Source organism: Hydractinia symbiolongicarpus, chromosome 15, assembly GCF_029227915.1.
Source record: "Hydractinia symbiolongicarpus strain clone_291-10 chromosome 15, HSymV2.1, whole genome shotgun sequence".
NCBI classification, from domain to species: domain Eukaryota; kingdom Metazoa; phylum Cnidaria; class Hydrozoa; order Anthoathecata; family Hydractiniidae; genus Hydractinia; species Hydractinia symbiolongicarpus.
In genome coordinates this window covers 11,141,781-11,154,559 of record NC_079889.1, presented here as the reverse complement: position 1 = coordinate 11,154,559, position 12,779 = coordinate 11,141,781, and the positions used below count along the sequence as shown (strand labels likewise).

The 12,779-nt window shown below is 31.1% G+C and overlaps 1 protein-coding gene across 1 annotated transcript; it reads right to left on the bottom strand.

Moving 5' to 3' along the window:
- Positions 1–4,974: 4,974 nt before the first annotated feature.
- On the bottom strand, positions 4,975–12,049 carry LOC130628807 (uncharacterized). Its single transcript, XM_057441818.1, has 2 exons — positions 11,253–12,049; positions 4,975–7,647 (listed from the first exon to the last, which is right to left on the bottom strand). Exons 1-2 carry the CDS (start codon positions 11,391–11,393, stop codon positions 6,619–6,621), a joined length of 1,170 nt encoding a protein of 389 aa, XP_057297801.1. The 5' UTR covers positions 11,394–12,049; the 3' UTR covers positions 4,975–6,618.
- Positions 12,050–12,779: the final 730 nt, after the last annotated feature.

The window sequence follows — 12,779 nt, the reverse complement described above, 5'->3', positions numbered from 1 at the left end:
TAAGTTCGCTAAATGAGAATTTTACGAAAATCAGTGCTACCAACATTTCTCAGTTAAATTCAACTGAACAACAACAAAACAACAGTTGCAAATTCTATTATTCTTGTGTTAAATGCTTTATCAGTAAAATAATGTTTTTTTTGATAACCTTATGTTAGGAAATTTACACTACCTCACATAACTATACCCTGCAGAATATTACAACTTTTACAAGTTCTATCACCAATTTATCACCAACCTGTAGTGGTTGTGGTGTCTTTTTAACAGGAGAAATTAAACTACTGCTACTAACTGATCTTGCTACAAAACTTCCGATACTAAAACAAACATATCACTATTCCTTTTAAACTTGATGAGTTACACATTATAACTAATAAATTCAAAAAAAAAAAAAAAACTAAAGTTAAAAGGTTTAATAGACCTGGTAAAAAATGGCCCCTCTACTACAAATGAGATCTCTTTTACAAAACTACTAGAATTTTTTTTCCACATTTCGTACAATTCTCAAGGTTTTGTAAACTGTAATTCTGTAATCTATTGACTTACATAGCATTGATTTCTTTAAGGCACCATATAAATTTTGCCAAAGGTTTTCTCTATTTTTAAGATTTTGTAAAACATCTTTATTGTTTTAAGAAAACACTGACAGTCAAGTTTATTTAAATACAAATGTGAGATACAATGTGAGAGAAAACAGAAATATTATAACTCACAAATCCTGATTTCAAGAAAAACAATCGTTTTGTATAGAATAAGGTGTCCCAAATATCTGGTTTCTAATTATAAAGAGACAAGCTTCTGCGACTAAAAAAACACCAAACTTTGCTAATTCTTGAAAGTGTCTCTAATTAAATTGCCTTACACTGCAATTTTCAGATGAAACATCAGGATCACAAATCTGTTGCGATTAAAAATAAAAACAACAGCTATGACAAGTTTCCTCAATCACCCATCTTGTAATAGAACTCACCTTCGACTTTTGTGTATATCTTTATTAATTGGAGTGGATGTATCACCTAAAAGAAAAAAATAAATTAAATTTACATTACTGTGCAGATAAAACAATAGTGTAGGAGATGTGAGCACACCACGCCAGACACTACAAAACAAAGAAAAGAAGAAAAAATAAGTATGAAGTTAAAGAAAAGACCTACACAACTCAATGACATAAATTTCAGGTATATTTGTGTTAGCAATGTTGCTTCGAGTTAGGAATAACAGAGAAATAAAATCTATATTATAATACCCGTATACGTCTGTCCGTCTGTCACGCAAAATGGTACCGAAAGTAGTGAGACGCACGCTATGTGGTTTAAAAAAAAACGGGCAAACCCGTGGATTTTCCACGGGCCATCAACTAGTTTAAGTAAAAAACATACTAAAATAACGCTAGTGTTCTACAAGTACTGAATTTTTAACCTACAGATGTTTTTCTGATGTAAAAGTTTCCATTATGTTAGTTTTGATGATCTAATTTTCTAACTCAGGCTAAGTTAAGTGGAGAATTTTTTGGAGAAATTGACCTAGACTGGCTTGTAACCTAACACTAGTGTTTGCTAACAGTGCAGAACGTAGTAAGTTTAAATATTGACTGAGTCATACAAGAGATTACAAAGCTTAAATCTACTTTTTCGCTTAGCGTTCAGGATCTAAAACATTTTAACTCACAGTATTAACCAGTATTTAAAAGAAAAGACGCCAACAAATTGTTGCATATGAGCCACATGAACTAAAGAAAAATTATGCTTAAATTTATATTTACGTGAGAAAGAAATGAATTTTTTTCGGATTTTATTGACTTGAATTGGATTAAATAGAATTAAACAAGAATATACCAATACAGGCCATCTTTTAAAAATATTTTTTTTCTGGAACGGCAAATTATATATAAATTGAAATATTTGGAAATTATACTTTAAGAGATTAAGTTAGTAGGAAATCAAAGGTAAAAAGTTGATATTTTTTACAAACATTAACTTACCAAACTTGGAACTTTCTACTGTTTTATTATAACTTAAAAATTGTATCCGCGACTGGGTCTTTTTTGATAATATTTTCACCCAGCCGAATGTTCAAAAAGCAAAGTTGTTTTTAAAGTTGGTGTTGATGTTTTGGTAATTTTGGTAGTGATAATTTTGAAATTATACAATGTTGAATGGTCAAAATGTCTTCCGTGCATGCATTATATACGCATTCATTTTAATCCATAACATGACATGGTAATTCAGCCTAAATCACTGTGATTTATTCAACTCTAATTTCATAGTTCAACACATAGTAGGGAATATCAAGAGCCATGATAAATTGTTTCTTAAAAATTCAGAGTTGAATTGTGAAATTCTTTTTTTCAAGTTTGCAACAACCACGTACCTGGTGTGTGAAAACTAGAGTTGTAAAACGTTCGCAGACAGCTGTTTGATTTGTCCGTATGTCTGTCATGACTTCTACTGGGTACAATTCTTGATAAGCTAAGCTCGATTTCGGAAGCAACAGCTTTAGAATACTAAAAAGACAAAATATGGATTGTTTAAACAAAGGTACATTATTCCCAATAACAAAAAAATTTTAAAAGGAATTTACAAAATTCTATTGCACAGTGTTTAATGTTCTTCCTGCTTACATGAAACTAGTATGCATATTCTAACATAAAAGCATATGTGTTTGCTTGTCACACATCATCAATTAAAAAAATTAGATACTGTCTTATAATGCGCTTACAATCAATTTTTAAAAATATGCACAACTTTGCTTAGAAACACTTGGTGTTCATTTTAAAATGTAAAAGCTTGATTGCATGTGCTACGAAGCTTTGTTATATTTATACCAAAGCTTCGTATAAATTTAGAAAGGCATCATAACTCTCAAAATTTCACTTTGTATTTACTAATTTGTATTGTATTTATGATGAGGAGATGGGAAATTGGTTAATTTATCTATTAGAGTGATTGGACACTTTCAGGTACAAAATTATTCACCTTTTTTTTCTCAATCCTGTCTTGAAGATCTAGTTGAAAATTTAAAAAAAACATTAACATTGCCCTTTTAATTACATCTTCTGCTTTATATATCTTTTTTACCTCGATATACAGAAGACGATGTCTTTGCATTTCCAAAGATACCTTTAACTCCAACCTGTAGAAATTCAATAACTGTTGAAAACCAATGTATGTTTTTTTCAACAGTCTGACAGTATTACTTTGGTGACTAGTTATATGTGGTTGGATCAGCATAAACGGTAAAAATTTCCAGCATGGAATTCATTTTAGACAACTTGGAAGAAAAAAGTTGCCCAAAAGGAAATTTTAAAAGTTTGCGGATAAATTTTTTAAAGAAAAGTGTGTTTAGTTTCTAACACTACATTTAATCTAACATTTTTTTCTAATTTAAAAAGCAGCAAATATCACTAATCTTAGAAAAAGGGTTAGATTTAACAGGGAGGTACAAAACAACAAAACTTACAGTGATTCTCTTTGCTGTGATGACTGAACTATTCAACTGACCAAGTCTGAAAGGCTTGTCCACTTTTTTTTCGAGCGGATCATTTTTTGATTTTATTTCCTACAAATGAAGAACATTCTGAAAATATTTTGACTTTTCAGTCCAGTTAGGATTTTCTATCTTGATATGATTTTTTATCATGTTGTGGACCTGAGGATTTACGTTCGACGACGTTTCGAGAGATCCTTCTCTTATCATTGGCCGATGCAAAGGAGATGAAACATTCGTTTTATAGTATTATTTCACATGGAAATATCCGGACCTTGATGTAAACACTTCACACCTGGATTATTGCGGACGCAAATGTAAGATGTTTGCCGTACGGAATTTGATATATAGCATGCAGACATTTTCTTTGTTTTCAAAGACTGTATTTTATAAGTATTTTGTTTTAGCTGCTTTAATATCTTGGCGTTAGAAAGGCTGAATTAAAAGATAATTTGCACACCTTCAAGAACACGCATTTTGACAAAAGTGTACAAAAAACAAATAGTAAAGAATGGCTAAATAAAATTCTAGGTGAGAAATCTGCAACATTAAGAAACTTTATTCATACTCCAGAGAAAAGACACCAAGAAATAGATGCATAAAATCACATTTTTATCACTCACAATAAAAGAATTTTTGTACTTTGCATGCTTAAGAAATTTATACCTAAAAAGAAACTATTCCTTTTCAAAAAAAAGTATAAAAACTCAAAACAAGATGATATTTGACTAGATATTTGACTAGAAGCTTTCACCAGTTTTCTCTATTTTTTGTAAATACTCATATAGATAAAAATATTCATACTAACTAGTCAATAAGGCCCATGGAAAAACCCACTTTAGGTAAAAAAACAATGGAAAAATAGGTTGTTTTAGATGTTTTGCTGACATCAGCAGTAAAAATCAAAAAAATTTGTAAAATTTAGCTTATTCTTTAATTGTAATGTGTAGAGGTTGAAACTTTAATGAAGATAATGTATTGGATATCCTATGGTACTGACGAATGGTTAAGAAAATATAAAGGTTTTTGTTGGCATCAGCAAAGTCCCTAAAAAAAGTACAAAATATTTTTCTTTTAAATTTATTGCCTTTGTCGCAGAGATCTTGGATTTCTGATCAAGAAAATGTATAGGATCATGTACTTTTGACAAATGTTTGCAGAGATATTGGGGTTTTAAGGTTTTTGATGACGTCACCTGAGTCCTCAAATCCATTTCAGAATGGACTGGTTGTCCATTCCGAAGTGGATTTGAGGACCCAGGTTTGGGAAAGTTACCCAAATTGGTTCTAGGTGGTCCCTAGTTACCCACATGGTGAAAAATCATTGACGTCACGACCTTGTTTTCAAGTTATATTTGGCCTCAAAATTTAAAGTGCACTGTAATGGCTTCATTAATTTAATATAGGATATTGACGTTAAAGTAGTGTTATTGACGTTTCGCCGTAATGTCATAAAATTTAACATTTCACTTTCACTTCATTATAAGAGATTACCTGGTGACTACTCTTGTGTTCTCTTTTGTGATGTTCTTTTTTACGATGCGATTTATACTTCTTCTTTTCATCCTCCTCTTTTAATTTTCTTTTTGATGATGGCATACTAACTTCCTGTATATATTTTTTATATTTATTATTATTTAAATACTATAGTATGCAAATTATTATTATTGGAAACAATTTTTGTTATTTTTTAAAAAATAGTATCTTATATTAGTACACATACAGGCCTGGAAATTTGTGGAGTGTAGGGAAACGATCCATCGTTACCGTGATTCGAAGCTGACGAAAACGATCAAAACGTTTTTTCCGTTTCCGCAAAGTAGACCTTGTGGAAACGATACGTTAACAACGGTAACGATTAGCTTTAAACCGATAAATAAGTGGAGAAGCATTTCATAATCGCCCTATTTAGTGAAAAGACCTACTCCATAGTAGTAAAACATTATATTATAAACATATATATATTATAATATAAAATTATTATAATTTAAAATATTGACCAGGGGAAACAATTTATCGTTACCGTTTTTATTAATTTGTGGAAACGTCGCAGAAACAAAACGATTGTTTCCGCCAAATTTCCAGGCCTGACATATTTTGTCTCTGTGCAGTTTTATAGAAATGCTAGGGATACATGAAATAAGGATAAGCAGAAGTGGGCTTTAGACAGCACTGTCTGTTGTTCAATAAGCAACCTAAATTCCAAGCCTATCAATAAGAAAATAAAACCAAAGCAATGATCGCTCCCCAAAGGTTACATTAATTTAGACTGGGCGAGCAATTAAACGCATATTTTAATACAAAATCTTGTTTATATTTTTTATCTATTTTATCATTGACAAAAAAGATAAAAAAGATTTTGTAATAAAATATATGTTTATGAACTTATTCTAGTCATTCAGATTGCTCGCCCAGTCTAAATTAATGTCTTTTTCATAATATATTTTGGTTATTTTTTACTGAAAATAATAAAAAGGATAACATTGATTTTTATGTGAGATGAATTGATATTGCTTAGCCAGACAATTTTTTTTCAGAATTGGAGAAGGAAATAATGGCTCAGCTAGTTTCTCATTTCTCAGAATTGGGTGATTCTTTGCAGGAGCAAAAGCTACCACTCTTCCCTTATTGATAGGCCTGGGTTTCCAGTCATATTTCCAATATACTGCATCATCTTAATGATTGTAACAGGCATACTTGTCTCCTTATTTTAAACTGTTGAAACAAACTGTGTCAACTGGCCTGCTGTGAACTTCCACAAATGTAGGCTAGGTAAAAAAAACAATTGCCTTTCGCATTTTCTTATGTGGTTGCATCAAAATATCAAAATATCAAAATGAATATTAAACATTGCAAATTTTTGCGAGCTGACTTTATATTTCTAATTAAACCCGGACATAATACATGAAATGTGCATAATACAGCTAGTCTACGCACAACAACATAAAATTATTTTACTATATATATAAAGCATGTAAAGAGAGTTCAGAGATTCGTAGAGTAAGCACTTGAAATCGTAATATTTATCTATAAGTAGTTGATAAAAAAACAAAACAACACCTAAAAACACTGATATTTTTATATGTTTATAAACATTAATAAAATTAAGCATGTATGTTAAACTACTAAAAAATTAGTACAGGCTTTCATCGTTAACAGATTTTAACTTAACATAACGATCAACATATTGCACTGAATGAACTTTAAATTTTATTGGTCGAATTAGGTAAGTCATACTCTCTAGCTCATTTTTCATTGGTTGCAGAGAGTCCTCAATATCTGATACTGTTCCAGTTAAACGCAACAAGTACTTGTCTTTTTCTGCTGTTGTCAATGTTATCGATCTCTTTAGTGTATCGGCTAACTTAGGAGCAGCTTCCAATAGGAAATACAATTTATGGAACTTCTTTTTTACACTTCTCTTTGAAACAAGCAAGAAGTAACTCAAGCTTTGAGATGCGTCATCATCAGGTATTTCCTTGTCCATGTTTAAATTAATCAGTGCAGATATATCAGCTTTTAATTCGATTTTTGGGGCCATCATTGACAGTTTGTATGGCGTGTGAAATTTTAAAGAACGAAAACACTCACATGTGATATAGGAGCTTTCAAGGAACTTTCCAGTATCCGTCTTTAAACTAAACCATGTTCCCAACATGTCATTTTTCAAGGGTATAGGAGAACAACTATAAACTTGATATGTTGGTATAAGGAAAATAACCCATGCAAAACATAATACAAACTTAACTGCAGAACGCAATGATTCAACTTTTGACATAAAGAACAACGCAATTAAAGCTCCACCGATACAGGCTGTAAACTGCATTGCTGATTTCTCAAACTTAAAACGGCCAAGCATTTCATAAACCATCACGGCACCCGTAACTAACATTGGGAATATCATAAACAAAGCCACAGCTCTCTTACTGGTCAGGTTCTCCTCCTTACCCTTTTTTTTCTTTTTCTTCTCGTCAACAGATACTTCTTCTCTCAACATGTCTTCACCACTATCATCACTTTCTTCACAGCTGCCACATTCATCAAAAGATACAGTTTTGCGAGGCTTCACTCTCATTGGCTTAAATTTTTTTATTTTTTCTAGTAGCAAATTCTTGGGAGTTGGTTTGCTGAAATCGATTTCATCCTCAATGGAATCAGACATCTAAATAAAAAAGTTATAGTCAAATAAAGAGGACATCTTATAAATACTGTAAATATTTATTTTTTCCACAAATTTTTTTTGGTGTTACATCATCAGTGGAGAATGAAAGTATGCCAATTACATTTAATAAAAATTTAATAAAAAAATATGTCAATATTATAAAACAAACTTATTAGTCGATTACAAAATAATAAATTTGTCATGCAATTATTCAAGCATCCTTTATATATAAATATGCATTAAAATTTGTTGTGAGCCAGTCGAAAATCCATGAGAATTTGTCCAAGGAATTTGTCAGCACAACTGACAGAATATGGCTGTTAATAAATGAGATAAGCTGCCCCTGATCAGGTGAAAATTTTAACTAGTTGAAATATAATAAAATAAATCACAATTTTTTCCATTGTGCAATTTTATTTTAAATATCCACGTGTTGTTACATAATTGTTCTAAGAAATATGTAGTACACTTCAAATCTTCTACCGCATAGACATAAATCTAGTGCATTGATGCAGGGTTAACACAGGAAAAAAATATTTGAGAATCCAAGACTTTCTAGGAATATTTTTCTAATTTTACAGGAAATTTACCATAAATAATTTGATGACAGAAAATTCCATGGGGGATAGATAACACGTCATACATATTTCCTCAGGGAATTCCACGAAGAAAACAACACGCGTGCTACACATCGCACGCGTAAATCTATTTTAGAAAATTTGCGCGTGCGTTTTTTCGATTTTTTTCCTGGTTTATTTCACTCTTATCAGTCCCGTGAGTGTTAAGTGGTGTAAATGTGCTAAATATATTAACAAAACACCTTGGTTCGTTGTAGGAAGTAATTTATAATAGGTAAATAACATATAATTAAATTTAAACAGTGGACGAAGAGACGCTGACACGTGCCACACGTTGCACTTACTGCAATGGTCTGCCATTTTGTTTGTAGTGCTATTTATCCCCAACCTTGTTCCCAGGGTTATATTTTCTCCGTGGGTTATCTATTATCTATAAAAATGGTAAAAATGGGAGTCATTTTTTATTTATTGAGGTTTCAAGTTTTGTTTGTTAGATTTTGGGAGACGGCTTGTTTGGAATAGTTTAAAGTTGTTTTTAAATTTAAAGTTGTTCTTTAGATTTTTAAAAGTAAAACAAGTATGTTATGTTCTTTTATACAGTTAGGAATTTTAAATTAAAATGTTCAACATACATTTAATTTCACACAGGCAGAAAAAAACACATTTAATTTAAACACGGGAAAAAAACACGGCGTTTAATTAACGTTTTTAAAAAAATTTAATTTAACCACAAGTGGTTATTAACTGTTTTTAATGATACAGTTGAAGCTGTCGATGTAAAACGATTGATTTTTGGAATACAGTTTTTAATAGTTAAATGCTTAAAGCATAGCCTTAAACGGCGACATTAACTACGCTGTAGAAAATCAACTTTTATAATTCCTTCGTTAATTTTTTTTATTTTACGAGAGTAAAGAGCGTAATTAACGCGTGCGATGAATTGCACGCCTGAATGGCTGTTGCACGTGTGTGGGCGCGTGCGCGTGCGATCGCACGCGTCTCATGGAATTCCCTGTTTCCTGCATCGCAATGGTGTACATCCTTGCCTGCATGTTAGCAAAGTTAATGAGATTACTTGGATAGGGGTTATTGCTATGATTAAAGGTGTGATTATAATGCTGTTTAATTGGGTCGCAGGGATACAGCAAGTAGTATAACAAGATCCAAGGAAAGTAACTGTACATGTATACGCAATGTGTTGCACGAGCTTTCGGTCAGGTTAAAACTTTCATTGTTATTGTTATCAATTGTTAAATACATGAGCTAATTTTGCATGTCAAAAACAATATAGTTTATTTTTCACACACAAACTTTAAAAGTACGATATATTTTTATTATTATAGAATCAACAAAGAATATATATATATATAAAATGCTAGTAGCAAACGTAGTTCTATAAATAAAAAAATGCCGTACAAAAGCTTTAAAATCAGGGAATTCCATGTGACTTGTGCAATTGCACTAAAACTGGCCCACACGCATCCCGCACATGTGTGTATGTGTGTATTATTATAAGAAAGTTTGTCTATTCTTCTGACAAAGTGGATTGTTGCATGGACCCTTTAACTAGTTAGCAATTATTTGTACATTTAACCAATTTTTTTTTGGATAAGGAGAAAATTAAAAAGGTTAGCTCACCTTTCTAAGGTTCACGTTTTGTTTTAAATTTAATGTGTAGCTAAAGTACAAAAAATGCTTAACAATTTTTTTAAAAAATTATCTTTAAGGACAATTTCTGAGCAAAAATGTTGCAGAATTAAAATGGTAAATTTTAAGCCTTGTAAGGTGCCTGACCTTTTTCTTAAATAAAAATAATTTGCATGTGCACATTTAAGAGCCAATGCCGGATAGTTAAAAAAAATTGTTTATCTTCAGATATTTCATAGTATTCATTGTGTAAAACAAATTCCCAAAATTTTGGGATCCAAAAATTCACTTTGGCAAATTTATGGCCATTTGAAGTTTATGGCAGTTTTTGCACAAGTGGAAAATTTTAAATTTAAGGAATAATATTTCTTGTTGGAATTAAGATACGTTTATGATTGTACAATAAGACCGTACCTTGTATTATGACTTATATACTTGAAAATGGCCGTTCAACGGTCGTCAAGCTAGTGCTTATTACTTTCTATTTTATAACCCTACACACATAATAATTTTTCAAACTGTACAAACTTTTCAAATTTTACCAATTGTATCGGAAAATAAAATTCTTGTGATTATGTTAATATAAATATTATTTTTTAAGAATGCCAGTTTTTTAGTTATATGAGCACAAACACAAACACACTAATCTCAGATACATATATGCGTTCATGGGGAATTCAAAGATCAAATACACGTTTCTGGGGTTAAATAATTAAAAAAAATTCTAAATTTGTTTCAGTTCAAATCATTTTTAAAACGCCTATGCAAATATTTCTCATTGTATTTTGTTCACGAACCATCAAAACAAGAACGGAGAAAGCATAAAGATCACTATAGATTGTTTAAAACCATCAAAATGAGATTGTAGAAAGTATAAACATCACTGTGTGATAGAGAGTGAAAAGAGGATCATAGGAATCAAAAAACATCTCATTGTTTTAGCCATCTTTCATGTTCACAAAAAATTTAGTATTCAGCATAATTGCCAAACAGTTTTTTTTAAAAGAATGCAATTATTTCATGCCAGGGGCTAATACAGGTCAATTTAGACATTGTTATACCGATTTTGGGGACATCCAATTTGGGCACAGATGAAAACTGGGTTACTTCTTGTAATGATGGGTAGGGAAAAAATGTGGTGATAACAGTTCAAGATCTTGTAGGTTCACTGTAAAATATCAGTTGTTTGATACTAACAAATTGAGTTTCTCGTTTTCTGAAGAGGTTGAAAGAGAATTTAAGGGATTAACGATGCTCACAGTAATTTCCTGGATTAACCCCTGAATTCTGTCATAGGTATACAACTAAAACATGAATCGTGCAGTTTTTTTTAACAAGGTCAACAAATAACAAATTTTTTTAAAAATATAACTATTCAACCTGTGATCCAGATTCTTCTGTGTGTATGTCTTCGTTACCAGAATCTTCTTTATTTTCCTCATAATTATTTATTTCGTTTTCTTCTTCTTGTTTTGATCCTGGAATTTCTTCATCATTGTGTACTTCTTCAATATGAACCATGATAAAATAATTTTCCTATATAAATATACAAAATGAAACACAAGAGTTAGAAGAAGTTTACAGAAATTTGTATTATGTAGCACCTATAGCATTAATAAATTTGAAAAACCAGTACTCAATCACTTCCTAGGAAACCGTCTTCACCATTATTTCAAAACTAATTATTTCAATTTGTATTATTTCAACATTAAAAAGTAAACTTGTGAATTTTTTCGGACAGCTGATGAAAGTGAGAACCGGATGTCTAAAAATAGCTTTTTATTGCTTCAGGGAAACAATTCGCTTCAGAGTTCGCTTCAAAAACTGACTTAATTTTTTTTTTGATAAAGTTTGAAATTCATTTTGCATTTGTTTTACAAAAGAATATATATACAAAATATATATAAATAATGGAAAAACTGACGACATGATCTAAAACGATCATATGTGATACGACCATGGAGACATTCCTTTATCAGATTTTTTAGCATGCCACTGAAAATATTTTCTGTTAAATAAGAAACCAGTCATTAGACCTTTGGAAATAATCCACTTAGGCCGGTCTGTGCTAAAATTCCAAAAAAAATTAATTAAAAATTTGTTTATTCATAAGAACAAAGGTATCTAATACAGAAAGTATAGTGTATATCACCCTATTATGGCCAGCATTCTAAGTTTGGTACCAGAAAAAAACGTATGATCTATGGCCACGGTAGCTATTCCACACCCAAAAATGAAGTTTTACCAATGCTGTTAAAGCAAGTCTGTACGATATACGGTTCAAAAGTTAGAAATTGACTAAAATTTGACAATTGAATATATAAATTATAGCTAGATAAATTAGCAATAGTGGCACCATTTTAATAGTGCTATTCTAGGGGAAATAGGTGTAAAATGAAATTATCATTACTCAGAGTTTGTTTATGTTGGAGATTTAAAATTTTGTGCATAGTCAGATATATTATCAAGGTTACTGAAAATTATGTTACTTTTCGAAATGGCTGCCATTCCTAGGAACAAGGCAATGTACCATAGCAGTAATATTGGTGGAAGGTTAAGTGCTGACACTCAGTTTGTATGCAAGCATTGCAAAGGTGAGATTATAGAGAATGGAATATTTCCAGCTTTAATGATGTACAACAGTGGCTCGTTAGAAATAGTTGAGAACTTCTGTTTCTTAGGTGATATGTTGGGCAGTGTAAAAGAAGTGTTACCTGCAGGTAGGTTCTGCTTGGAAAAAGTTCAGAGAGTTATTTCATTTGTTGACTAGCAGAGTCTTGTCAATTGAGGTAGTGTAGAGACTTGATAGTTCCTGGTGCAAAGCCCAGAACCAGACCGAGAAAGACTTTGCAGGAGGTTATAAAGACAGACTTGATACAGAGAAAGTGGAAGAGGGTCATTAATATA